This window comes from Balaenoptera ricei, chromosome 14 (genome assembly GCF_028023285.1).
Source record: "Balaenoptera ricei isolate mBalRic1 chromosome 14, mBalRic1.hap2, whole genome shotgun sequence".
In the NCBI taxonomy this organism is placed as follows: Eukaryota; Metazoa; Chordata; class Mammalia; order Artiodactyla; family Balaenopteridae; genus Balaenoptera; species Balaenoptera ricei.
The window spans coordinates 91,565,948-91,593,580 of NC_082652.1; the positions used below are offsets into that span (position 1 = coordinate 91,565,948).

The 27,633-nt window shown below is 49.3% G+C and overlaps 1 protein-coding gene across 4 annotated transcripts in view; it reads right to left on the minus strand.

Moving 5' to 3' along the window:
- The window catches only part of ZNF516 (zinc finger protein 516), a 113,699-nt gene that overhangs the window by 51,008 nt on the left and 35,058 nt on the right, over positions 1–27,633 (minus strand). For all 4 annotated transcript variants that reach the window (XM_059893596.1, XM_059893598.1, XM_059893595.1 and 1 more), the window contains exon 2: positions 14,057–16,003. In XM_059893596.1, the coding sequence (XP_059749579.1) occupies positions 14,057–15,833 (1,777 nt within the window). In that variant the 5' untranslated portion in view covers positions 15,834–16,003. The remainder of the gene's footprint in view (positions 1–14,056; positions 16,004–27,633) is intronic.

Sequence of the window (27,633 nt, forward strand, 5' to 3'; positions counted from 1 at the left end):
CCAGAAGGCCCTCCCCTTTTCTTCCTCAGCTAATTATCCTTCGAACATTCACAGCCTGAGGTCCCAGCATCTCCATCTAGTAGTAAACAGAGCTGCTAAACAGGCCTTAGTCGGCCAACGAGCAGGCCAGGAAACAAGACCAGATGTTTCCCGGGTGCCCTGAAATAACCACCTGCCAGAAGATTCACCCAGAGACAGGCACCAGGTAACACACAGGCTAGCCAGGTAATCTGAATTTCACACCGAGGACAAGTAACTTTTAGCATATGTCTCAAACATTTCATGGGATGTGCCTATACTAAAAAAAAAAAAAAAGTATTCGATGTTTATCTGAAATTTAACAGGCACCCTGTATTTTTTATTTACTAAACCTCTAACGTGTTCTCAACTAAACAAATACATTATTTACATGAATGACTTCAAAGGAAACACTGTGTGAATTAGACGCACGGTCCAAAAACAATGTGTGAATGCTGATGTAAACACCAACGTTATGTATCACGAAGAAAATTACTTTTCATCTAGACGCAGTATCGTTCGTTTACTGAGAAGAGCTGAATGTATTCATGGAAAACAGAGGAGAAGCCAGTATTACCTTCAAAGGACCCAAACCACAGGGCAGGCACTTAACTAATGACTAGTCTCTCCTGTGATGGGGCCTCTCGGAGCCTCAGTGACTCCAAAGGTCCCTCCCGTGCAAGTGAGGGCCTACCTGCAGCCCCTCATTCCTGCACCTTCTCTGGGCAGGTTGCCAAGACATCCCACCCCCGGTCCCCGGCCCGAGGCCCTGCTGCTGGGCTGGGCTTTGGGGCAGAGCACGGCTGGGAAGGGGAAGATCAGGACCGTCCAAGAGCCAAGGAGAGAACAGGCACAACTCTAGCAGGTGCAAGGTAGTCCCCCACCAGCTCCTCCTCGGTCCCCCCTACCTGCCTCTGCCCAGCCAATGCAAGCAGCGTAACAGAACAAGCTCTTGACCTTTGGAGTCACTTGGCTTCAAAACTTATAACTGGTACAATCTGGAGAAAGCGTCCTTGAACCTCTAAACCTCGGATTCCCCACCAACACCCACACCCCACTGCGTTAGGATGGTTTACCAAGCCTTCAGATGCTGGGTGAAGAAGCTAGCACATGGACATTTGTGTGTAATAAGGATATTTCAAGCCAGCGGAGGAAAGACTGATGATAGAACAAATTATGTTGGAAAAACTGGAGAGCAATATGGAAAAAATGTGAAAACGTCTCACAGAACACATTACAAGTCCCACGTGGTGAGCACAATGTGTAATAAGGTAAATGTCATCAGGCAAACTAGCTTTATTCAATGAAAATATTTTAACAGTAGGGTAGGGGGTGCCTTTCTAAGTGATGTGTACAACTGAAGAACCATAAAGGAAAAAGACTGCCAATTCTGACTTTTTAGAACTTCTGCAATAAAAGACTTCATAAAAAAGTCTTTTATTAAACTAGGAGACAGTATTTAAGGCAAACAAAGATTCATATCCACAATATATGAAGCACTCCTATAACATAATAAGAAAAGGACAAACACCACATTATAAAAATGGGCAAAGTGCATGAACAGGTAAATCACACAAGAAATACAAATGACCAACATGAAAACATGCTTATTCTCACAGAAACTATGAAAACAGAGATGAAAGCAATAAACGTATATATAACACTTCTCCTTTGGGGCAGCAACTGTAGTACATTTATAACACCCAGAATTGTTGAAGGTCTGGGACAATGGACCCAACTCATAAACTGTTGGTGGATGTGAGGATATTACAACCTATCTGGCAAAATCTTCTGAAATATGAAATGTGCAAACCCCTCAAACCAGCACCTTCATTAAAGAAATCGATCATGAAATTCTCCTAAGTGTTCTCAGCACATTTACTGCAGGCTCTACTTGTAATGAAAACTGGGAAAAAACTTCCACGTCCATCCAAAGGCAAATAAATTACGATCACGTTCCGTTTGACGCAGGTCAGGAGACACTCCATGGATGTGGTCGATTCCCAAGACATGCTGTTTGCTAATCGCGCAACAAAACAAATAAAATGATCTTATTAAGTATCAAAACAAGAAAAAAATTTGCGCACGTGTATACACTGCATATGTAAACATTCTTTAAAGACCTGAGGGTACAAAATAAACATCTCCTGAGTGGCTGGGGTGGGGAAGCACGGCCGCGGAATGTGGATTGTTCACCACGTATTCACCAAAGACTTGTCCGTTTTGCAAAGAATGAACAGAATTCTAACATCAGTTGCACGTGCCAGCCGGGACCCGGCCCGTGAAATGTTAGCCCTTGCTCGTCCACCTCCATCACTGCCCCCGTGACCCATGGGGGCCGGGGACACAGGCTCTGGAGGAAAGAAGCAGAGAAGAGTCAATCGTCAGCCTGGGCACGGGGCTGGACAAAGGCAGCCTTGGCCGCTCCCCTCCTCACCGGGGGGGCAGGAGAGCTGGGGTAGCGGCAGGAACAGTCCTCAGGCAAGAAGACCAGGTCTGGGGGACCCTAACCTTGCCCAGGAAGGCCTCCCCCCACCAAGGGCATCCGAGGGAGCTGCGAAGTGACACTCCCCCTGCAGGGCAGAGGGACAGGGTTGGGGGCGGGGGGGGGGGGGGGGGCGCGGATGGCAGTGGAGGTTCCCAGAAGGAGGCCTGTGGGAATGACAAGGGCAGGGTCACGGTGATCTGTTCCGGGCACACTGGTCACAGTCTGGGATTCTGTCTCTGGCCTTGGGACACAGACAAGACAACAAGCACAGGGTCCTCTGAGACTGGACAGACTGCCACGTGGGCCCCCTGCTCCGCTCCATCAAGCCTGGTCGTGCACGCCGAGCACTGCGTGTGAGCTGACGTCCTGTTTCCTCCCACTTCCTTACTCCGCTTTGCCCGTCTGGTAGGAAGAGGAGCGAGGGGGAGGAGCGAAGGGCCTGAACAGGATGAAGCTGACCAGCGGCCAGCTGGGTGGGCATGGCTGACGGTGGACCAACAGATGGCGGGGAGCAAAGACCAGCCCCTCACCTGCCCTGTGCACCTGCTCTGGGAGGCTTCCAGATGTGGCACTGCTCCGACAACTTCTACGAACTTCTACTACACCCCCCCGTACACCAGACCTTTAAACTCAGAGGAAAAGATCTTCAACACAAGAAGGAAAAGCCCAAGAAATTCGGACCCAGAACGGAAAAGAAATGTGGACATTTAAAAAGGGATCCAAGAATCACGTCTGCCCAGTGCTATCCAGCTCACCAGGCAGCTCTGTGTAAGCGATTTCATCTCTTCCCAGCTAACTTTCAAGCACGATGCTCTTTTGTAACTGGGGTTTCAAAACAATATCAAGAATTTGTTTCTGAGTTGTGAGTAGGTTGTCACCATGGAAACTGCAGAGACTCTTTTCTCTCCTTGGTGTTAACACACAACCTGTCCAGAACCTCGTGTTCAGAGTTTCCAAAATTTCCCAAGTCAGGACTTTGCAATCCCTTTCTTCACACCTGAAATTCAGGAACTCTGTAAGTCACCTCCAGGTGACACATTTTAACTGCACTGTGAGGCCAGTCCTGACACTCCTCTGTCAGCCAAGGAGCTTTACAAGAAAAACGGCGTTTAAGGGTTTAATGCTTGTTTTCAACCTCATGGCCCTGCCCTACCGAATTTCATCATTTCTGAAAAAACAGCCCCAAATCATATGTCTTAAAGATGAAAATGTTCACTCCACCCCATTACTATGCATTTCAAGTCCAATACTGGAACAATCTGTATAAATCATATCTCATGAATTCTGCAGAAATCAATTTTTAAAAGCCAAGAACATCATAGACAAGTTTTAAATCAAAGCAATTACAGTACCTAGGAGTCAGACTGGGAACCTGACCATCATTCCAACATCAAAAATGATGTTCTCCAACGAGCCGGTCCATTGATGAACTCTTCAATCACTGGATTATTGTCTGCAGGAACAACCTGACTTCATGATTTTGGAGGAAGCTGCCATTCCCCAGCAGGTTTCAGATATTAGGTTTAGGCACACGCAGCATTTTCTATAGGATGACCAACCCGTCATCAGAGGGTACCAGTGGGTTATCACTTTAAATGATATATTTCAGTAACCAATCAGGTTATTAAATGAAAAGAGTAGTCATAGTAAAGCTGGAACACAGTTTAGTCCCAGTGCTGAAAGTAATTATTCTGGAGTTCTCAAAAAGAACATGAGTAATACTCAGATCTGGCACATTGTTAGGGGAACATATTTGGCAGCCAGCAGTCAGCCCAAATGTCTTACTAATCTGTGAAAAAACTTCTCTCAAATCAGTGGCTGCCTTTGTAAATAAAACAGAAGACAAGGCATCCTTTAAGTGGATACGACTTCACTGACCGCACACACAGATACCGGTAAAATTCCAGTAATGAAGGTGTGACCTTCTAATCTTTAATCCAGAGAAGACTATCCCTAGCTTTTTCAATTCCAGTAAAATATAGATCTGAAACCACAATCTGTTTTAATACGCAAAGGCTTAGACAAACCGTGTATGCAAATACTGGATCATATCAGCAGCCTACAAAGGTTTCATGAAAAACCAGCCTCAGATTAGGTCAGGCACACAGGAAATTAAGAACTTAAAAAAAAAAAAAAACAATTTAAACTTACAAATGAAAAATTAAGAACTTGTGCCAGAGACATGTACACAACAAAAACACTTATCGAATAAAACCTAAATGCTTGAGAAAAGAGAATCTCAACTAACTAAATGATTCACTGTACCCACAATGAACATGCAGACCAAGGATGATACAAATCGAATAGCACCCACGGTACAGAGCTGGCTGAGCCAGAACGTGCCACGGGAAGGACAGTATATCCTGAAAGAAGGGGCCGCCTGAGCTCTGGGTGGGTCTGCTTCCGAGGTCACGGGCACTGACTGTGAACTTCAGACTCCCAGTGGGCTGGGCCAAGGCAGGAGCAGGAAAGGGATACTTTTCTCAGCAGGGCCGGGGGCGAGGGCACAGGGTCTGTGCAGCTTCTCAGCATCTGCACACCGAGGATTCCCCCAAGGGCTCCAAGTCCCAGCGCCCCACACAATCCCTAGACAGTCCCGCAGCTTCTCACTCTGCCTCGGTCTTGGGCCCTCGAGCGCCAAAGCTGTGTCCGTCACCGACTGCGCACCAGGCCTACCCTCCGGTCACAGCCCCAGCCCGGGTCAGGGATCAGCCCAAGCGCACGTGTGGCACGTGGACCCTGAGCCCCAGGGCGGTCAGGTGGGCGAGGCGTCCAGAGCCCCAGGCCCCGCTCCCAATCCTCCTACGGCCGCCAGGCACGGGGACCCTGGCAGTGAGCTGGGAAACGCTCGGGGACCTGAGTCACCGCATCCTGGGAAGCCAGCCATGACCGTGAGCGAGGTCAGAGCTGACCGCACGCACACCAGCTGCCGTGCACGCGGCCGTCCAGCGCTGGAAACGCAGAGCCCCTTCAGCTCCTCCAGTGATAAAGGTTCACAAAGAGCCCGGGACGCAGACCCCAATCACGGCACCGACAGGAACCACGCAGTTTCAGAAGTCGTGAGAAAGGCTCCTCGCAGAATACCAGACTCACCAAAAATCACCCCAAACCTAGCTCCAGCCCATCCAACAAGCCCACGATATCATTTCACGTTGAAGCGGCTCTTTCAACTTCAAAACTTTGCAGGATCACAAGAAGTTCATGTTAAACACTGTTGGTTGAGCCATGGCTACTATTACTAGTCGTCGCTACTGCTACAGACGCGAGGCGACTAGACAACTGGGTGAACATCCCCGCTGCTCCAGGGCACAGTCCCTCCCAGGAACACCCCACGCCTCTCCCGGGAGTTCGCCGCGGACGGAGGATGGGCCTGACCGACCCCTCCCGGCGGGGCTGCCGGCCACTGCGCGGTCAAGATCACCGCGGGGCGCCAGGACGAACAACTGGGCCCTGCCCGCCGAGAGCACAGTTCCAGGAGAAGGATGTGCCCACCGTGTGGGGCACGAGGCCGACGCCACAAAACTGCAGAGACGCAGAAATTCCAGGAACACGGCGGGTCAGGGTTGGAAGTGAGAGTCCGGGCGGGAGGGACTTCCAGCCTCCAATGTGCTCGCTGGGGAAACAGGATGCTCGGGCCCCCAGAGGGTAAGTGGGGAGCTCTGGGCAGGGCATTTGGGGCGCAGAGAAGGTGCAGCGGGGGAGACGGGGAGGCAGGTCAGGGCCACGGCTGTGGTCCCAGGAAGCCAGCGTCACGAGCGGGAACTCCTCGGCTTGCAATGACAGCATCAAAGGGCTGAGCAGATCAGCCACCCGTGCACTTTCAACCAACGGTACGAAGAAGGGGTGCTGTCAGGTGTGCCCCATCACAGGCCCAGACAAACATTATGACCACGCTTCTGAGCACAAACACAGGCCGGGGCGTCAGTGCTGGCTGGAATGACGCGCCTAAAACAGCTGGGACAAGGCACCGTCTCGGGGGTGACACCCGGCTCAGCAGGTGTGAACCTCACTTCCAAAGCCCAGGGTCATTCTCCTGCAGAGCTGACCGGGACACGCCCCCCCCCCCCCCCCCCCCCCGCCGCACTGATCAGCAACTGATGGTTCAGAAGCAAAATCAGTTCAATCCACCTCTTCACATGTGAGGCCACATCTCAGGGGACTGGGGTGAAAGACCCAAATTCAGTTGTTTCTACTCACTACTGATGGGTCACATCTACCAAGAGGGGTCTCATGCTTCACATGAGAAGTCACAAGCTCCTGTCTGAACTGGAGAAGACCAAGCTCCTCTTCATGACACGTGAACCACAGGGAAAGAGCCGAAAATCGTAGCCAGCATCATCCATACCGCAGACTGGGGAAAACTAAGTCCAGCAGGGCAACAGGACAGAAATAACAGGATTTAGCATGTGAAGCAGAGACGGAAAAGACTGAAAAGCAGTCACATCAAACAAGACTCTGTAAACACAGTGCAGGCATTTTTCCTGGAATCCAGGAACATCGTTAATTTTGCCTTCAGACAACGCCCACTCGACGTTTACCACGGGCAGGCAGCCTCCTAGTGACAGAGTGAAGCCGGCACCCCCACGCCACCAAGCACGGGCTTCCACAGAGCTCGGCAGGGCTACCTCCATCTCCGTCGCCTCCAGGGTGGGTGGGAGTGGAGACTGGGGATCTGGAGCCCTGGACGCGGCCTGAGCCATCCTGGGACCACACGCTTCTGCCCCTCAAGTGACAAGCCAGGACACACACCCTCTCCTAGGCTGGGAGACGGCCCCTGCGGACCCCGATTCTGGTTCTAACTCTTGTACCAACAAGCGCCGTGTGGACAGGATGTGCAGGCCATGCCGGGCACCGAACAGGGACACGGTGGCAACAACCCCGCTGGTGGCGATCCCAGCCCCCCTGGTGCCACCCAGGAAGCCAGACACCCAGGGGTTGAGGACTGAGGACACACAGCTACTTCGTGCGAAAGGAGAACCACAACCTCGGCGACCCTGCTCACGTGCCTTCCACCACCCACGCTGTCCTCGGGCAACAGACACCCCTGGCGGCTCTGGGAAAATTACAATGATTCCCCCTATGCCTTGGCTTCCTCTCTGTTAAAATGGGGGGGCAGACCAACATCCCTCAGCTTCTTCCCAGCTCTAAAATTCTATGATTCTATCTCGTGTGAAAGAGAGAGATGGAGACAGAAAGACAATGGAATCAAATGTTTGAACTTTGCTAACAAACAAAAGGGTCTGCATGGTGTCGGCTTAACGACGCTGAGGACCGTGCGTCCCACGTGTGTGTCTCAGTGGCAGGAAGAAAATCCAGAATATAATCTCCAGAGTCTAACGCGTTTCACAGCATAATAAATTCATTCTGGAAGGTCGGGGATGCAGCGTTGTGTTCCAGCAAATAAGAGCATGCACAGATGACCAGTGTTTGAAGAATCAGAATACAATAAGCACACTTCTAAGGCACTATTCTCATCATAATGCAATCTTCCTGGGATAATTCAGAGGCACATCAGGGGACCACAGGGCCAGTGAATAACTACCGTCGTCTCCGTGCGCATGCTGACAGAGATGCTTCTTGTTGCTAAGAAGCTGACTAAACCACAGGGCATTCTGCAGTCGGCTGTCAAGTGCATCTGGATATTTTTCATAAAGAACTTCACTGCACTTTCCTACTGAATAAGAATTTAATAGGAGGGTTTTCAAGTCTCACTTTATTCCCAACTAAGTAAATTCCTCGATGTTCAGGACAGCAGAAAACACAAAGGGTGGTGTCACCCTCACATCTGGCTGAAAGGCATCTGTCTGCATTTTACAGTCCCTCTTCTGTAATCTGGAATCAACCAGCTCTTCCTTGATCTCCATCTCTGCCGTCCGGATTCTCCTTGTCACCGGTCCCCACCCCGGTGCCGTGCTCCGGCCGCTCGCTGGCACATGGCAGAGAGCATCCCAAGCTCTGTGGCCTGGCACCTGCGCCAGCATCACCACGGCCGGGGCACTTCCAGAGTGGCCGACCAGCCTGCGTATGGACATTTATTAGGTATCGCTCAAGATGCCTGTGTGATGAGGAAACTGGGCCCGGCGAGCTGGACTGAACAGTGTCCGAGGAGAGCTGACCTCCTGATTTCACTTGTACCAATTCCACAGGCCCCTATTTAATGGGGGGCCCCGGTACCACGTCGCACTGACGCCGCTCAGGATCACAGGGTTTGTAATTGTACAGGGTTGTTCCCAGATGTGCCTGCCGCTTTCCCCCGGTTACACGCATTCTATCTCCCATCCTCTCACTTTATTCATGTTCTCTCCTCCTTGGTCTCCTACCCCTTGTTCTTTGTGGTGTCATTTTTAGCCTCTTGGGCGGGGGAGGCGGGGGGAGGCACAGATGAAGCCCTGCGTTAAGACAAAAGTCCTTCCCGGGCGTCCCTGGTGGCGCAGTGGTTGAGAATCTGCCTGCCAATGCAGGGGACGCGGGTTCGAGCCCTGGTCTGGGAAGATCCCACATGCCGCGGAGCAACTGGGCCCCTGAGCCACAACTACTGAGCCTGCGCGTCTGGAGCCTGTGCTCCGCAACAAGAGAGGCCGCGATAGTGAGAGGCCCGCGCACCGCGATGAAGAGTGGCCCCCACTCGCCGCAACTAGAGAAAGCCCTCGCACAGAAACGAAGACCCAACACAGCCAAAAATAAATAAATTAATTAATTAAAAAAGGAATCCTCAATGTCTGATCATTGTTTAAAAAAAATAACAAAGTCCTTCCCGATCACTGAGCATCGGAGATGGGAACCGGGCGGGGCTGCAAACAGGTCCCAGCTCCCCTGCTCGGAACATGCACGCCCTGCACCAGAAGGACGATGGGGAGAATGCGTCCCCTGGGAGCTCCCTCTGCTCTAGCGCAAAGTAAACGCTAAGAATAGGTAACAATAAAAGCCTCCCGTCCCAGCAGGCCCGGCCGCCACTGCAAACACCACCCCCAGGCCCACCTCACACTCCACACTCTGACCTTTGTCCCTTGATTCCCCCTAAATCCTGCTTCAATGGAACAACGTGTAACGACATTTCCTCCCTAAGCTGTTCTGATGACCGTCCATGGTCTATCAAAAAGAAAAGAAGAAGAAGAAAATGATTGGCTGGTTAACCTTTTGGAGAGCTGCATGACCACAGGCTGACCCGCCTGACCCGCCACGCACAAACGTGGACAGTCGGTCAGTCTCAAAGCCCGCGCTCAACCAACATTTTATAATCAAAACGCTGTGGCTCTTCTTACAATGACGACATAAAGAAGATGAGCTCTAACACCCGAGACTTTGGCCTGGTGGCAGCAAGCGGAGAGATACGAGAAAGTGGAGGCTTTCTGAAATAAATCCACGTCTTCCTTCTAATTATCTTTTCTTCCCTTGACTGTATTTTTTAATTCTGAAAACCCTCTCCTTACTTCTCCCAACTACATGTAACACTATGGCACTTGCTCTAAGAGCTTTTTATTCTATTAGGTTGAGCCATAGTGTTTGTCAGTCAAAAACAATCAAATATTTGCAATTTCATATTTGCAATTTCAAAACTTGGGGTTTTACTATCAATTAAGTTACAATCAGTATCCAAAGATATAGAGAGAGGGTGGGCTCAACAGACTATACGCTTGATGCGACAGAAGTGAGAATAACAAAAAACAGTCAAAACCAAGGATATACTGTACAACACAGGGAAACAGAGCCATTATTCTCTAACAACTTTAAATGAAGTATAATCTATAAAAACACTGAATCACTATGTTGTACACCTAAAACTAATATAATATTGTAAAGCAATTATACTTCACTTAAAAAAATACCTGGGGTAGTCACCTAACTTTTAGCCAAAACAGTATGCAGATAAACAGTAGGAATGGGTTCTGCATCAAGGCAAGGCCCCCAGCACCAGGCAAGGCTTCTCCCAAGGGCACCACGTCTTATAGTACAGGGACTTCATGAAGAGAGTCCTTTGAGACACAGTCAGCAGGCTTCTACCACTCCTAAGTCATCCTAACGCTTTCTCAGCAGGATTCCACTTTGGCCTGTTGACCTGTCCTCAGTAATAAATTCTGAACACGATGACTCTGCTTTGTGTTTGAAAATGTTAATTTTTCTAAATTTCAACTATATGCCCTTTCAGAGCTCCTCTTCCCTAATTAAAAGGATTAATTTTTGTGAACTCCAAAAGGGTACTTTCTATCAGTACCACATCACTTTCTCAATGAAGATTTAAATCTAGCTCAGTAACACATTTTAAGTTATTGAATTTTATTCACAACTTTGCTCTTAGACTATTTTAAGTCTGTAATGAGGGCTGCTGGGAGCCGGTCTCATGTGGAAATAAAGGTAATGTGACAATCAGAGCTTTCCAAAGGAGTAGACGCAACACTCGACAAAGAATGTTTCATGAAAAAAAGCAAGTTTCTTTCAATTAATCTGATAATGCAAATTGTCTCTAGATCCAGGAGCAGCATTCAAATCCACCCCTGGATGTCCAAAAATCTGTGGGGAAAATCATGGCACAATGGGGACTTACTGGAAGGGGCCGAAGGTCTGAACTCTAATGTCAACTTTGCTACTACAAGTAGCCGGATTCACTCTTCTGAGAACTAGTAGGATCTTCTGTCCCTCAATTTCTACATGTTTCCTCTAATCATTTTAACCGGTCATCCCATCAGGATTCTGAGAATTTAGAGTCATGTCAGTGTTTAAAGACCTAAGTCATCTTTTAGTGACAAGAAAGGCAAGTATTTTCCAAAGCTGAATGCATTTTTTAACAAGAGAAAGGCTCACTGCAGATCAAAATAGAGGATTCAACATACCCATTTGCTCTTCCAAAGTGGCTGCTTCCAAGGCCTTGCCAATCCCTGCTAATGAGACTGCTTTGTGAGTATTAAATCCATATAACACATCTCTCTCCTTAAGGGGCATCCATGAAGCAGCGATTTAATGCCAGCTAGAGCATCAAAGGCCTGCCATGATACAAAGTTTGTGTTTTTAGGAGGAAAGCTACTGTCCTTTGGGGCTACAGTGACCCGAGCAGACCTACAATGTTCTTCAACATTTTATGCCACTGTCATGCCATAAATTTCTTTTTCTAGTCTCTCAGTAAGCTACCGTACTCTGTTGTCAACTTGTTACACCCACACCATATATAATCTTGTTATGGAATCACCTGAGGTATCACGTTTCTCAAAAAGTTGATTAATACAGAGAAAAGAGATATAATCTCATTAAAAAGTAAATGATAATCTCTAGAATTTAATGAACCTGAGAAGGAACAAAACGAGTAAATTCCAACTTACAGTGAACGTAATTTGATCTTTCCCACATCTTGACATTAAAAGCACTACTGAATTAGCTTATTACTAATCATTTAACTGCCATCATAATAGATGGGGGTAAGGACAGCTTTTCCAAATATTAAAAATATTTGTCCTCAAAGTAGGAAAACAATTATTGCCAGCTTTAATATTTCATCCCATTTGCTCCAAAAAGTAACCATAGTACTATTGGAACGTGACCAGTAAAATCTATAGTTGTCAACATTTTTTAAAAGGAAAAACAAAAATTAATCTTCAAAAATGCCACCCAGGGGCTCACAGTTGGGTTCCCCACGTCTTACACGACAAGCTGCTAGAAGAACCCAAAAAAAGGTCACAGAACTAGCACTGCATTTTCAGAGAACAGTATATTATACTGTTCCTTCCCACAGGTTAATGACTAAGAAACGAAATGCAAGATACGAGCCCCCGCTCTCCGCAACTAGAGAAAGCCCGTGAGCAGCAACGAAGACCCAACGCAGCCAAAAATAAATAAATAAATAAATTTTTTTTAAAAAAAGGGGGAGCTTCCTTGGTGGCGCAGTGGTTAAGAATCCACCTGCCAATACAGGGGACACAGATTCAAGCCCTGATCCAGGAAGATCCACACGCCGCAGAGCAATTAAGCCCGTGAGCCACAACTACTGAGCCTGCGCTCTAGAGCCTGCGAGCCAGAACTAGGGAAAGCCAACGAGCAGCAACGAAGACCCAACGTAGCCAAAAATAAATAAATTAAATAAATTATTTTAAAAAACGTTTTATTTTCATTTACCTACATACACATATGTGCAGATTCAGCATAGATTGATTGCCCTTATAGGAGCAGAGATACAACATTTTTCTACACTTTTACTGACTCCACATATACTTGAGTGTATCAGATGCTCACACAATACGTTGTACAGACCTGTAATAATTAAACTCTGTTCAGGAGAATTGGCTAAATCTTTAATAAGGGAAAGGTGACATATGTTTGTGGGTTTTTTTAAGACATGCACAGGGGCAGTCTTCCTTACTACAGAATATAAAAAGCCCAACTGAAGCACTTGGATCTCTATCGCCTCTGACCTTTCAGTAAAAGCAACATCCATTAACCAATTTTCAGGGAGAAGAGAAAAACATCCCTGGCTATGCGGGGAAAGTTACAAGTTTGTAACTGAAACATCACCTTACACTTAAAAGAATTACCCAAAACAAAAAATTATGAAGAAAATATCAAAATGTTTAAAAATTTATTTTAAAAAAATAGGAAAATGATGAAAATAAAGTTGGCCAAGCATCTTTAAATATTTACATAGCTGCAGTTTGGAAAGTAATCTGGTTCCAATTAGCCATCTCTAAACCCACAGGGTTACTTGAATCTAAGGAGATTAATTATAACTGCACACAATCCCAAGTTCCTCTTTCACTCAGCTGTCTGGTGCAAGGAGAGGGGCAGAGGAAAGCATGTGTGCCCCAGCTGACGGCGAGAAGAGAAGGGCACATCTTGGAGGGGCTCCGTCACCTGTTCTTTGCTCAGAAATGTCTGATGCCGCAGAGAGACCATCACCTCCATAGCCAAAGGTGCGAATTTATGCAAACGCTATGGGCGATCAGCAAGCAGGAGCCTCAAGTGGAGCTGGGGGCTCCAAGCACACAATGGGTGCAGACCACCTGAGTACCAGTCTACCAGAGCCTGGGACGCCGGGGAAAAGGCACCAAGCGCAGGGTTATCTGGCTGTAGCGCCACCTAAGTAGGAAGCTACCTGAGCACCGAGACTATGTGGGCCTGGGAAACCAGGGAGCCGGGTCACCTGGGGACAGGGCTAATTGAGCCCACATTCCCTGCCCATGAGATCCTGGTTAAGGGTTAGCTGGACCTGGGTCACCCGGGGACAGGGCTACCTGAGCCTCAACTACCTGGGCATGGCTGATGGGCGAACCAGGACTACCTGGCCTGGGCCACGGGGCGGCGGTCTACTGGGCCTGGACTTCCCCGGCTCAGGGCCATCGGGCACAGAGCTCCCTGAGCCTGGACCACCTGAGCGTGAGCTATCTGAGCAAGGGCTTCCTGGACCTGGGCCACCTAGCTATGGGGCGACCCAGACACAGAGCTACCTGAACCCAAGACAGCTGGACGTGGGATACCTGGGCAAAGGCGATCCAGGCACAGGGCTACCGGGACCGGGACCGCCCGAGCCCACCGTACCCGCGCCTGGACCACCCGGGCGCACGCGCTCACCTGATGCAGGGTGGGCCGCGCCCTCCTCTCCGCTCTCGTAGGCGGCCTCGTCGGCCAGGCCGGAGCCCGGGGAGTCGGCGGCGGCGCAGGCCGAGCCGGGGCTGCTGGGCTGCGAGGCCGAGTCGCCCTCGCTGAGCGAGCCGCAGCGGGCGCGGGGCGCGCGGTCCCCGGGGCCGTCGCGGTCACGGTCGCGGCGCGCGCGGCGGTGCACCCGCGAGTGCAGCACCATCTGGTGGTACGTGCGGAAGATCTTGCCGCACTCGAAGCACTCGGACGACTTGCCGTGGCCGGCGGGGGCGGCGGTGGCGCGGCGGCTGGGGCGCGCGGCCGGCCGGGGGTCCGGGGGCCCGGGCGCGGGGTCCCCGGGCGCGCCCGCTCTTTTGCGTGGGGGCCCCTGCGCGCCGGGCTCGGGCTCGCGCTTGCGCTTCTCCTGGCTCACCAGGATGAACTCGCGCCGCTCCTTGTCGAAGGCCACGTCCCCAGCCAGCGCCTCGTCCCACGCCGCGTACTTGAGATACTCGGCCGGCTCGGCCACCCTGCCCCGCGTGGCCAGCTGCCAGGCCTGGTAGCTGTTGACCGGGTCCAGCTCGGCCACGCGCCGCCCGGCCTGCCCGCGGGCGGGCGCGCCGGCCGCCGGGCGCAGGTTCAGGCACTGAAGGAAGAGCTGCTGGGAGTCGGCGGGGCCGGGCGCCGGGCCCTCCCCGACGGGGGCCCGCGGCCGGCCGGCCTCCACCCGGCGGTGGATGGCGTTGTGCGCGTTCAAGCTGTCCAGGTTCGTAAACAGGTTCCCGCACTTGGTGCAGACTTCGTAGAGGCTCAGGCCGGCCACGATCACCTCCTCCTGCACCACGTTGTTGATGGTGGCGATGGGGTCCAGCTCGCTCCGGGGCTTGTTCTTGCTCCCCGCCTTCGGGCCGTGCGCCTTCATGTGGTTTTTCAGGAACCACGGCTCCTTGAATCTCCGGCCGCAGATGTGGCAGCCATGGTCGAAGGAGCCCCTGTGCTTCTTCATGTGCGCCTTCAGGAACCAGGTCTGGCTGAAGGCCTGGCCGCACACCTCGCAGGGGAACTCGCCGGGGGGCAGCTCAGGCTTGCCGTTCTCTGCGAAGGCGTCGCCGCCGCGGGGCCCCTGGGCCGTGATGTGGTCCTTCTCGATGTGGCTGAGCAGGGACTCCTCCCGCAGGGTCACGTAGCTGCACAGCCGGCACTTGAAGGGCTTGTGCGCCTGGTGCACGTGCTGCTCCAGGTCCTTCCTGCGCTCGAACTTGCTCTTGCAGAAGGAGCACTGCCCCGCCGCCGCCGCCGCCGCCGCCGCCTTGGCCTCCTCCGCCGCGCACGCCGCCCCCTCCGCCTCCTTCTTGCTGCTCCTCAGCAGGATCTTGCCGCTGTCCACCTGGGTGGCGCCGTTCAGGATCTTGTTGCAGGCCGAGGTGCTCTTCGTGGGGCTGGCGCAGCCGTCCAGGCCCTCGGACACGCGCGTCTCGCCCGCCTCGGGCTCGTGGCCCTGGATCAGAGTCCCCGTGCGGTGGCCGCGGATGTGGATCTTCAAGTTGCCCTTCTGGGAAGCCCGGTGGTCGCAATAGGGACACTTGTAGGGCTTCTCGCCCGTATGCTTGCGCATGTGCTGGGACAAAGAGCTCTGGAAGGGGAAGCTCTTGCCGCAGATGCAGCAGCTGTGGCTCAGCGCCTTGTCCCCGTCCGCCTCGGGGCTCCTGCCGGCCCTGGGTGGGCTGGGGCCCCTTCTCAGCTCCATCTCGGCCTCTCGGGGGCGGTCCATCTCGACGACGAGGGCTCGCCCGGCCGGGGCGGGCACGACGCTCGGTCACGCGGGCCTGCGTCTTATCTCTCCATGTTCAGGCGAGCCTCCCGCTTGCCGGCTGCAGAAGAGCGCCTGCCCCGCGGAGGAGCATGTCTTACCTGGAGAGCATGGCAGAGGGCAGCAAGGACCTGGAACAGAAAAGACACGGAGATCTTAGGAGCCAGGTTTCCCCGCATAAACAGGGGCCCGGTAACATCCGCGGACAGCGATCTGCACGCTCCTTCAGAAAGCCAATCCCGTCCAAATGAAAGAAAGGAAGCATCCATGAAAGTTTAAACAGACGTACAAACAGCTGCTTCCCTTTAAAAAATCAGTAATTAAACAATTAATGACTGATAATAATTGTGTGCTAAATCGTTAAAATAAATCATTGTAAATGACTGCGCACCAGAATAATTTTTTATCAAAGATATCCAATCTTTAATGAAAGACTGTGGTGAGGGAGTTCGTGGGAGTGCAAGGGACACGAGCGCGTCTGAGAATGAAGGACAAAGACACAGGCCAGGCGGAGGACGGCAAAACGCGGGGGCACGTGCAGGACACGTGAGCTGCGAGAGGGCGTTCACAGCCCGAAAAGGCGCTTTACAAATGTATCTTTGTGTCTCGGTGAAACAGATGATTTAGTGAAAGAAAGGCCGCGAAGGGCAGGGGCAGAACCCTGAGGTCCTTCCAGACCTGGGCCTGAATCTGCTGCTCTAGCACCTGGCGGCCCACGCCAGCTGCCCCGACGGACACCACTCCCAGGGCTGTGTGACCACCAGGCCGTTTCCACCGCGACGTTCGGTCTTCGCTGCCTCTTAGATAAAGCCTAGACTCCTCGGCCGGCCTCACACTGCCCCTCCCGGCCTGGTCCTGTCCCTTCTCTCCTGCACTGGCCGTGGGGCCGAGTCCTACCCCAGTGCAGACACCCTCCCGACCCCCGGCAGGTCCTCACGTGGGAGGCGGGGTCTGAGCCCAGCAGGAGCAGGGGTCACACTGTGTAGTCACTGTCGCTCTCATGCTCGTCCACCCCCTGGAGAATGAGGGGCCGGGGCAGCTCCGGGCTGCTCCTCCAGACGCCTGGGCGTCTCCCTCACCGGTGCACCGGCGAAGGGCAAGTGGACGGGGTTGCCCAGCGCTGTGCCTGGCACGCGTCGGGCAACGATCTGGGCTGCAAGGAAGCGAGCCCAGATGCCTGTCAACGGCCCAACAGGCCCAAGACAGTTCACACCGACAAGCGGCTATCTCAGGAGTTCCCATCTGACTCACGATAAGGAGAATAAAGAAAACAGTCAGCTGACCAGAGGGATGTGAGAGCTGAAGTGTCTTTCTGGACGGTATTTTGATGGGTATATATATATATGTATAACTGAGTCACTTTGCTGTACAGCAGTGATTAACACAACACTGTAATTCAACTATACTTCAATGAAAAATTTTTTTTTAAAAAAAGCAAGCAGGGGTGGGGCAGTGGGGAGAACGGCCGCACACACAGGCCCCTGCGGCCCAGTCTGTTTATCCTTCTTATCTCTCAACAGAAGTAACTAAGTTAATGATTCTGAGGGTCTCCCTACTGGGGGCTCCAGACTTGCACAGAGAGGCACCCAGATGGACACATTTTCTTTTTTAAAAAAGCTATAACATGTAGAAAGGAAGCCACATTTTTTACAAAGTTTCAATCTCATGCACACTAAGAACTCATGTTTGAAAAGCAACAAGATGTGAAGAAGCCATGTGTTTCTGGTTGTCAAGCAGACAGTGTACAATGCACATCGTTTGTTCAGAGACGAGGCCAGGCAGCAAAGCCTTGTTTGCTCTGGGTGGTCCGACCTGCCATGTTTTCCTCGGAGCCGACTCAGAGAAGGATGCCGATGGTGGAAGGCAGGGGGCGGGAGGGTGTCACCCAAACATCCCCAGGGGTTCCAACAGATGACACTCTATTCCTCCACTCACCACAAGGGACAGACGCCTTCTGAAAAAACAACACACCTCCTGTTCTCCAAATGCCTCCTCCCGGAGACCCACGCCAGAGGCAGAAATCTCATTTAGATGATGTATTCTCAAACTTCTTTCGAGAAAGCCTCATGCTAGCAAGTTTCCCAGGCACCTAATGAAACCAGCTCAGTCTGAGCAACAACCTCTGGAAAGCAACGGGAAGCACAGCTGCTCACAGATATTCCTAACTCTTTACGCCAATGGGTACAGAGACACTCCCACACCCCAGGAGAGAGGGAGAGAGAGGTGAGACGGGAAACTCCCAATAAAATAAACAAAATCTCCCCTAAACCTGGATAAACAAATGAGGTGAATAAGAACACTTCTTCATGACAATTTAAGCTAATTTGTTTTTTTGAGCTGTTTTGGTCTTAGACGGCTGCATATTATTCGCGATGATTTTATGAGACAAATGATTTGCATGCATCCCCTGCCATCCCAGGGCTTATTTCAGTCCCCCAAATGTTGAATTTGATATAATATATAAAAATATAAATGAAACATACTATTTACATTTAACTTAGTGACCTAATCTGGGTACAAAAACCTTCCGAGTTTAAAGAACCGTCTAGAATAAATTTACAGAGGAAAAAACAACTAAAACACCAGAAATTGGTGTCTCTGAAGTATTTTGACAGACTTCACTGGACCACTAAGTTGGTTCATAAAGGATGTTAAATGTCAGAACTTCTCCAGTTCACGGGAATTAAACATCCGAAACCCGGCCACGAAGACAAGATTCACGGAGCATGAACGTTCAGCTAGCTAAGGTTCATAAAAGGCAACCTACAAATGCACCTGGAAATAAAATGAAATTGTCAAGTGAGAAGAGCTGTTCAAATCACCAAAAACACGCTGTGTGAGCTTTCCTTCCTTCTCTGCTACTCTCCCTGCCACCTGGGGCACTGCCGGGGGCCGTAGAAAGTTAAGGGCTCTCGAAGCCAAGAAGCTGCGCTGGGGATCCGCACAGAGACCCCACCTCCGTGCCGTCCAGGTGTGGCGCAGAGCCCAGCCCGGGAGTCGCGTCCCCCGTTTGCCAGCGTGCGAATTTCAGGAGGTGTCCTTCACACCCAGGCGTGCCCTCACCTGTCAGGTGCCGGGAGTCAGGAAGGGACATGAGGAAGCCGTGTGACACCGAAGCCCCTTGCAAGGCACCTCCTCCGAGTGCCACTCAGACCCCCTGTCACAGTGCAGAGCGTGACCACAGACAATAGAACACCTGCCCATCGGGGCCTCGCTTCTACTATCAGGTAGCATCCCGGCTGGGCGAGCCCAGAGCACAGTGCAAAGAGGATCAGACGTGAGCACAGCCCCCCCCCCTTCTTCTCATGGGGGACCTCAGTCTCTTCTGCACATTTAAAAAGGCTTAGCGCTGCCATCTTTGCTACCAGAGAAACCCACATCCCATTTCCTCATTACGGCCTTGATGTGTAAAATTTCTGATTCCCCAACACCCCCAAACCCCCAGCCAAAGCCTAGACACTTCCCCTCAAGAAACCCAAACACTAGAGAATATACTTTTCATTTCTTATTCGGGCTTCCTGCAAAACTTGCTTAAAAGCTCGCAAAGAAAAAAAAAAAAAAAAGCTCGCAAAGGCAGCAGAGCCCTGCAATTTACAGGAAAATTCTCAAGCAAGGGCCTTCAGGGTGCCCATGAATCAGCACTACCAGCTCTTCTTTCTCTCTTGTTTTCCACTTCTCTGCCCACCCCCATCTTTCAACCCTGAGCCCTGCTGTCAATCCCTGTGAGAATGACAGGGGATGTCTTTTTAAAGAACTTAAAAATATCTGGAGGGGGAAAATGGAAAACTGGAAACATACCATAAGGGTAATGACCACTTAAGCTCAAAATACCATTATCTTAAGGAAATCATAACATCAACAAAACTGGCTCCACTTGAAAGAGGCCACTAAGTGGCCCCCTTCCTGAAGCCCACAGTCGACCCACAAAGTTTCTTGCAAACCTTTAAAGAAACAGTCAAAAAGGAATTCCCCACAACTGGCTTTCCTTAGTCAGTGGCCAAATCAACAGATCTTCGTGATCATTCTTTTCAGCTGCAGGCAAAAATGCTTTTTCCCCAAAAGAACAAGAATGGGGTCCTCAGAACTTCCAACGTGAAAATGCAGCGGGGCAGCTGCCCCAGTTAGAAGACGTAGGGGAACCTTATTAGCCCCATAACCCACAGCACTAACTGGATCTGCTATCCTTTAAAAAAAAAAAGCCCACCAGCCTCTGTGAGCCAGGAGGGTCTCAGATGGTTTGTCAACACTGATTGGGGTCTCTGCTGGTGAGAGGTTCTCATGCAAACACCGCCCCGTGATAAAGTGTCACACTACCTGGTTTCAGCCAAATACATTCCGGTACCGAGCTGCCCCTATTTTATTCTCACAGGCAAACGCACGCCGAGTGCGACTTGGTGTTCCAACTTTTCCTGAAACACATTAACCTAAAGATACCTAGCCTTACAGAACGTGTAGGTAAATGCTAGCTTTTTACTCAGACCAGAGCGATTAAAGAAAGTCTTCTGGCAACACAAATATTAGGAGGTAGAGGGGAGAGAAAATCCACACATGTGTGTTTCAGCTGGCGTATGACCCATGTACATACACACATAAAGCACAGCCCCATTTGAATCATATTTTGCCCATAATGAACCACAGTTTTGTTGTTATTATATTACAAACTTTTTCCAAGGCTGTAATTGGGAACTTGCCAGACAAGCCTGTAATTTAATTGTTTAGGCATAAAAATGGCTTGCTGATTAGGGTTTTAAAATAGATTTCCAATGCATCTCTGTGTGTGTGTGTCTCATAGGGATGTGACAAACAGTCTGAAACTACTTTTTAAAATGCCTTCCATCATTTTGGAAATAAGTTTCTTTTTGAAAAATTTAGGTAATTTCATATTACATATTTATATATATTGCCTATATAATTTTATGATAACAATTATAACAACAGGAAAAAGTAAAATGTTTATTACAGAAAATATACATCTGTATTCATAACATAAAATGCATTATCATGGAGATGGGGGAGGGGTTTAAGAGAGGGCAAAATATAAACGTTTTGAAAATAAAATATGTAGCTAAACTTTAAGACATCATCATGTGAGGGCATAAATAAATAAAGCACCAGGTCTAAATGCATATATGTAAGGGCACTGCCATTCCTTAGAGAGATTCTTTCTTTTCATGCCTGCACAGCACAAATGAAATAAGTTGACTTTCTCAAGACTGCTTACACTCACTGGATTTGGGATACATTTAATCTGTGGGTAAAGGTTTTAACGAATAACTCACTTCTGTAAGTGAGGACCCTGGGAACTGAGTCTCGGACCTAACAGAAGGCAGGAAAGTCACTTCCTGCAGCATCCCTGGTGACCTTGTGAAACAGCTCCAAGGACCTGGTTAACTCCACCTGCCGACAGTAACTCCTTTCAGAACAAGCCCTGCAGGGCTGGGATCCAGGACACACACCAGAAGGAAAAGCCCTGTGATGAAGCTGTCAGATCTGTAAGAACCCACGTGGGACCACAGTCCGTCATCGTCCCACACGCCCTCCCGTGACAGCTCCCACAGTGGAAGCCACACGGCACGGTCGCGGGGCGAGTTCATGAGGGTTTCATCACAATCCCTGAGAGCTACTGGGCGCCAGGCCACTTATGGGGCCTAAGGGCTCGGATAACTAAGCAACAGGCTTGGCTTCGAGGGACCCAGACGTCAGAAAGAAACACGTAACCTCACAGAGAACAGCAGCAGAGCAGGGAGGGAAGTGATGACCTGCCCTGGCCGAGGGTGGCCGGGTCTCCCCAGGGAAACCCAGGTGGCTGTGAGCCCAACTAGCCTTTAGAGCAACCCCCAGCCCTCTCACCCAGACCCAGGGGTAACCCCATCATCCTGTTGGCTGGACCTCCAATTCACACTTGAATCCACACGCTCCCCTTCATCGCAAACCAAGATCATCTTCCCAAATGCAGAGCTGGGCGACCTCTTCAACCCTTCACAGGCTTTTCACACCCTGAAGATGAGGCCCGAACTCCCCCAAGGGGGCTTTTAAGGCCCTGAACCCCCATACTGCTGGGGTCCCTGGGCCCCCAGCCAATGGCCGTGCACCTGCCCCGCACCCCAGCTGGATGTCCATTCACTCCCACCTCGGAACCCTCAGGTGTGCGGGTCCCACCCACCGTCCACCTTCTCAGGTGTGGTCTTTCTAAGAGACCCTTCCTGACCCCCTTTGCCCTGTGACCGGGTCAGGCACACAGTCCCCACTCCCCAGCCTTGGCCCTATCCCAGCTCGTGCCTGGACATGCTTCTATTACCGCTTCTTTAACTGGTCACTCGGGTGTGAGGCAACCTACTCTGTGAAGGCAGACCCACCAAGTACCACTGAGTCCTGACACCAGCGCAGGGCCAAGCAGGAAGGAGGCATCACGGCACCATGAGAGGTGGCCCAGACCGTGAGCTCCGAGGTCAGGCTACCCGAGATCCAAACTCAGTTCTGCCACTCCCTGGGATCAGCTGTGTGGCCGGGAGCAAGTGTCTCAACCTCTCAGTTCCCCAGTCCATTTCTGCATTTCTAAAATGTAAACGATGGCAATGGGAACTATTATTACAGTATTTTTGTGAGATTTAAAGTAATGCATGCAAGGTGCAATGTTGAGCACACAGCAAATGGCCAATATATGGTAGGTATTATTATAAATTAATAATTGCTAAATAAATGAATGAATGTCAGTGCCGTACCCAAAGATACCTAGTCACTGGCAGTGACACTGTTGGTTTAATAAATTCAAAAGGAGGAAATAATAGTTTAGGAAACTATGTTAGAAATGGCTAACCAGTAACCTGTATGTATTCACTGGGCCCTGACAGGTTCACCACACAGGTTATTTAATACAATTACAAAGTATTCCACGAACAGCTATCACCATCCACAGCACACAAGTTCAAACCTGTCCCAGCTCCAGACTCCATACAAAGTCAACTTTAATATAGACTGGATATTAGACCATATTTGAGAATTACTATTACTTTCGTTAGGTCTGTAACACAGGAGAACTTTCTTAGTTTTTGGAGATATGTAATGAAATATTTTAGAGATGGTTTACAAAAGAGAGGAGAAGGCAGATATATCATAATGTTAACAACTGCTAGGGCTAGATGGTGGGCGTATAGATGTTCATTAGTTACTCTTTCCATTTTTATGGGTTTTGGATGTTTTTCACAAAAGAAGTTAAAAAATTAACTCCCACTTGCAACTCCAGTAAGTAGCACAAAGGGAAGCAGAGCTGCTCTGGGGCAGCCCAATGGGCCCTCCCCCAACCCTCCCCTCCCCTCCCCCTCTCCAGGCCCCCAGGAAGCTCAAAAGTCTCTAAGGAATGCACTTTGGGAAAATTACCTTTTGTTAAATTCTAGTATTTGAAAGTCAAAGAAAGAAAAATCATCTGAATAATATGAAACTGTCCACAGGAAAGCAGTATTTTGAGAGGTTGCTTGCTGGTGTTTCAGAGGCTTGCCCCCGGAGACATTCAAGGGATCTCCCCAAAGCTCTACGGGGCCCAGCCTTGGTGCTGACGGTGCAAAGTCAGCCATCGCAGCCAAAATGAAGCAGCCATGAAGACATGGGCGCTCGGGAAGATCCTCCCATCGCGTCCCAGGGCAAAAATCCAGTAAAGCTGCCGGGGTTTATCTTCCCCAGTTTAAACAATCATTTTCTGACCAACTAAATGTGGCGTTGTCAGGGGGAAAAGGTAGAACATCCTGTATTTTTACACAGTAAGCATGGCTCTGACTTTACAGGAAATCTTGCCATTTTCTGCTCTGTGAAGTAAACCAACACAAAGCAAAAGCCAAACGGTTTTGTACTGATTTCCTCAAAACCATCGAAGTCAGTTCTGTCGAAGTCATATCCTGGAAAAGGAATCAGAAGGCTGATTTTTTTTTTTGAAATAACCTCTAATATTTAGAGTAATCTGCATAACAAAACAACTGTGCAAGTTTCTTTAAAGGGACCCAAACCAGACTGCAGACCTCAGGGGGGCACGAGGGGCTGCAGGAAAGCTGGAAGGGGCGTTTCCCACACTGGGTCTGCTGCCCTTCTGTCGACAGAAGCAAAGCCTGATGCGCGTGCTGTTTGTCAAATATGTCTCTTCAATTCTAGTTCATTAATTAACCACATCATGATACTAAGAGATAGTTTGGCTTCCCTGACGCCCTGTGGTCTCTCTCCTTCTCTCTCCCTTGGTCACCGGGGCAGAGGGGGGGCTTCCGGGAGTCAGAGGGATGGGGGCTGAGCCCACAGCGGGGCCACTGTCCCGGGGGCGGGGGAGACAGGAGCATTCAGGAAATGTGGGGAATCGGTGCTGTGGGGAAGATGCCCTTACAAAGAAAACAGTTCAGGGCAGATAGAAGGCTCAAGATATTTACAGGATATTCTGGCCCCAGAAGGCAGGTCATAAAATTTAAAAAGTGGCCTCTTGAGGGCGGCCGTGAGGCAGTGAGGCTGCAGGGCCCGTGGGTGCTGCCGTCAGTTTCACATACTGCCCGTTTGTCCTCCAGCAGACAATGCAATGGGCCTTCCCAGTGACACTGTGGTCTTATGAGCCACGAATTAAAATACACCATTAACATCCTGCACAAGCTTATCTACTGCGGAGACAAAAGCCCATTCTGTGAACAAATGGGGAGAAATTCCACAACAACAATGAGGAGTTCCTCTCCCCACTCACCAATCTGCCCCAGATTAACAATCCCAGGCTTATAGGCCCCAGACGGGGTCCGAGCCGCCCCATGAAGTGGTGCATTCACTGCCTGGAGAGCCAGGGCGCTGATGGCAGAGCCAATCAATAATCCATTATAGAGCAGACCCCGTTTCCATCTCACAAGGAGAAAGGAACGCGAGCGACCAGAAGCGCCAACGTCCACGGGCGAGTCCACCCCGCCTCCCTCACTTGGGCAGAAGGACACAAACCCGCTGTCCCAGAGTACGGGGGACGCTCAAGCGGACCCGGCAGACCTGTTTCCAAGCAGCCAGAGGACACCGTGCTCGGACTTTTCTGCCAGAAGCACTCGTTTTAAAGGTAAACCTCAAAAACGCTTTGTTCAGGACACAGGTGATGTGAACAAAGCACGGACACAGTGGTGACAAAAGTCCATCTTCCAAAACAAAGGTTTCCTTTAAATTATTTAACACCCCCAAATAAATCAACGCGAGTGCCAACACGAGTCCCCAAATGTAACTAACTGTCCATAATAAGGGTTTATTGCGCAAACTCCGCGATCATTTAAAAGCAGGACTCTCTTCCATTCTGTACCTCAGACCACAGCTTTGGAATCATTGCTCCATTTACAGCAGAAATGCAGAGAGGACCTAACCATTATTCCACAAGTAGGTTATCTTTGATGAAGTTGTTTACCACGATTTGTCAAAAGCCCAGTAAATTCCTGGTGGAGCAGAGAGAGAGGCCATCTTTAGCTCCAGAGAGAAGAACATTTCCTCACAGTAAAGACAGTATACAGAGATACTTGCTAAAGAAAATATAAATTAACATTAATATATAAGCTACCCACACGTCCTTACTAAAATACAAAAATTCGTAGTAAAATCCTACCTTACAGGGGAACAACAAAAGCAGATGAATACACAAATACAATTCTTGATCACATTCAGAAAAGGCCAAGAATAAACAGGGGAGAGTGCGTTTCCATATCCTGGAAAATCCAAAATGGTTATGGAGACTTAATAAAGAGGCATCCACGTGGAAATAAAGGCAATGGATTTTGTTTAATCTCAAAAGAAAAGAAGCATCCCTTTACTTGCGTTTTCTCCTGCTCTCCAAAATGAATACATTACTGATACTTGTTATTTACTAGTTCCTAAGTCTCATATTAAGTAGTGGCCTTATCAATCTATTTGTCCTTACAAAAGGAAACTTCACAAAGCCGGAAAAAAAGAAAAGTCACAGGAGCAGGGGCTTGCTCTGTAATTTTCTGCAGATAGGTGTCCTGCTGGAGCCCCACGTCCACCACAAAGAGCTGAGATCTGGCAGTAAATCCAGCTTCCTGGAGGGGCCAGCACTGCCCGCGTAGTTAATGATCTTGTCAACATTTCCATTAAGAGCCGCATTTCCAGAAGCTCAGAACTGCATCTCCCCCAAACTGGGCGGCTCCATGAAATCTGTCGTCACCGAGGGGCTTTACAAAAATAGAAGAAAATCACTTGCTATTCAGTACGGGAACCACAAAAGCACAAGTTTTTACTTTCACTCTTTTTCCATCCTGCACCAAGATGATGAAACCCAACGTTTCCACTAATTCAGAAACACTGAAAACTCGGGGAACACCAGAGAAAATGAAGACTCATCAATTTCTTTTTTTTAAACAAACATGGAACACCAGAAGGCCTTAGATAAACAGCAGGGAAAAATCCCGTTTAAAAGTGGCTTATAGGTTTTTACTCAGCCTAACCCCAAACGTGTAGAAACTGCCACCAATTCGGTGTCCAATTTAAATTGTTTTTAATTTTTTTTGTTGTTTAGAAATTACCAGCAGTGAAAACAAAATAGTCATGGGCAGAAACATTGCATTGCATTTCCTATGGAACACTTCCTTGAAATGTGTATTAGCTGACTGTAAATATATTTTAACTGAAATCTGTTTCTAGAAATAAGCTGTATTTTATTTCATGTAAATCAACAGCAAAGGGCAATATTCACCTCCAACATGCATACACCAACCTGTTTTCCAGCCTCTTACCTAAAACCAACATTCCTCTCCCAGTATAAGAAAACAGATCGCAATTAACACCTATTAAATAGTATCTCTTTCTTCTGTGCTTTTTGTGAAAGCACCTTGAAGTCCCCACCACCAAGTAAAAGAAAGAATTGTGTCCAAGAATACAGAAGGAGATAATTATGTGCAGTAAACCATAAACCATTCTGTTAAACATTACCCTCCAAGGTAGTTCTGTTTAGCAGAGAACTCAGCCCCCAAAAATCCCTTCATGAAGAGCACACAGCAGATAAATACTTCAAGAATCAATTTTAATAAATTCTAAGCAACAGCTTACCAAACATTTCCTGTAAGAATACAGGAATTGATTGAATTGAATCCATTTTGGTAGGAGAGCAGAAAGGTATATCATGCAAGAAGTTATTTAAGACTTTGTTTGCCATTGTACCAACACTAATCAATACTGTAAGAGGATCAAAATTATAAAAGGACAAATTCTTCCCCAAATGCTTTACTAGATAAAGCGCATACACCATAATCAGTTTAAATTTTCCAGATCCCTGACTAGCAATACCTACTGTAACATGACCTGGTTTATCACTAACCCAAGCAGCGCCTTTGAAAGCAGCTGGGTAGTTCAGCCTCTTCAGGAGAGTGATCTATCAGAGAATGTTTACCAAGAGCAATTCTTGACAAGAACATGATATCACATGGCTGTCGGATTTATTCTGCCTTGCTTGTCTAAAAATATATTTTCAAGCACAGTTAATGACACATCACTGCAAGTTCTAAGTTCTGAAGATAAAAGACCATCTATACTTTCCTTGCAAGGATAAAAGAATAAACAAGCAAAATTCCACTCTCAGTCCCCATAATAACATTATTGTGTGATTCAGCTACTAAGGTTAAGAAAATTCTGCACCTGAAGTGATCCTAAATGATCTTGCAAGAGAAGAGCACGGGCTTTTTCTAAGCCACAGCATCTCACCCAGCAACAGCTTTTGGAAACAGTAAATATAAAATACAACCAGGCACATTTCTGAATTCCAAAG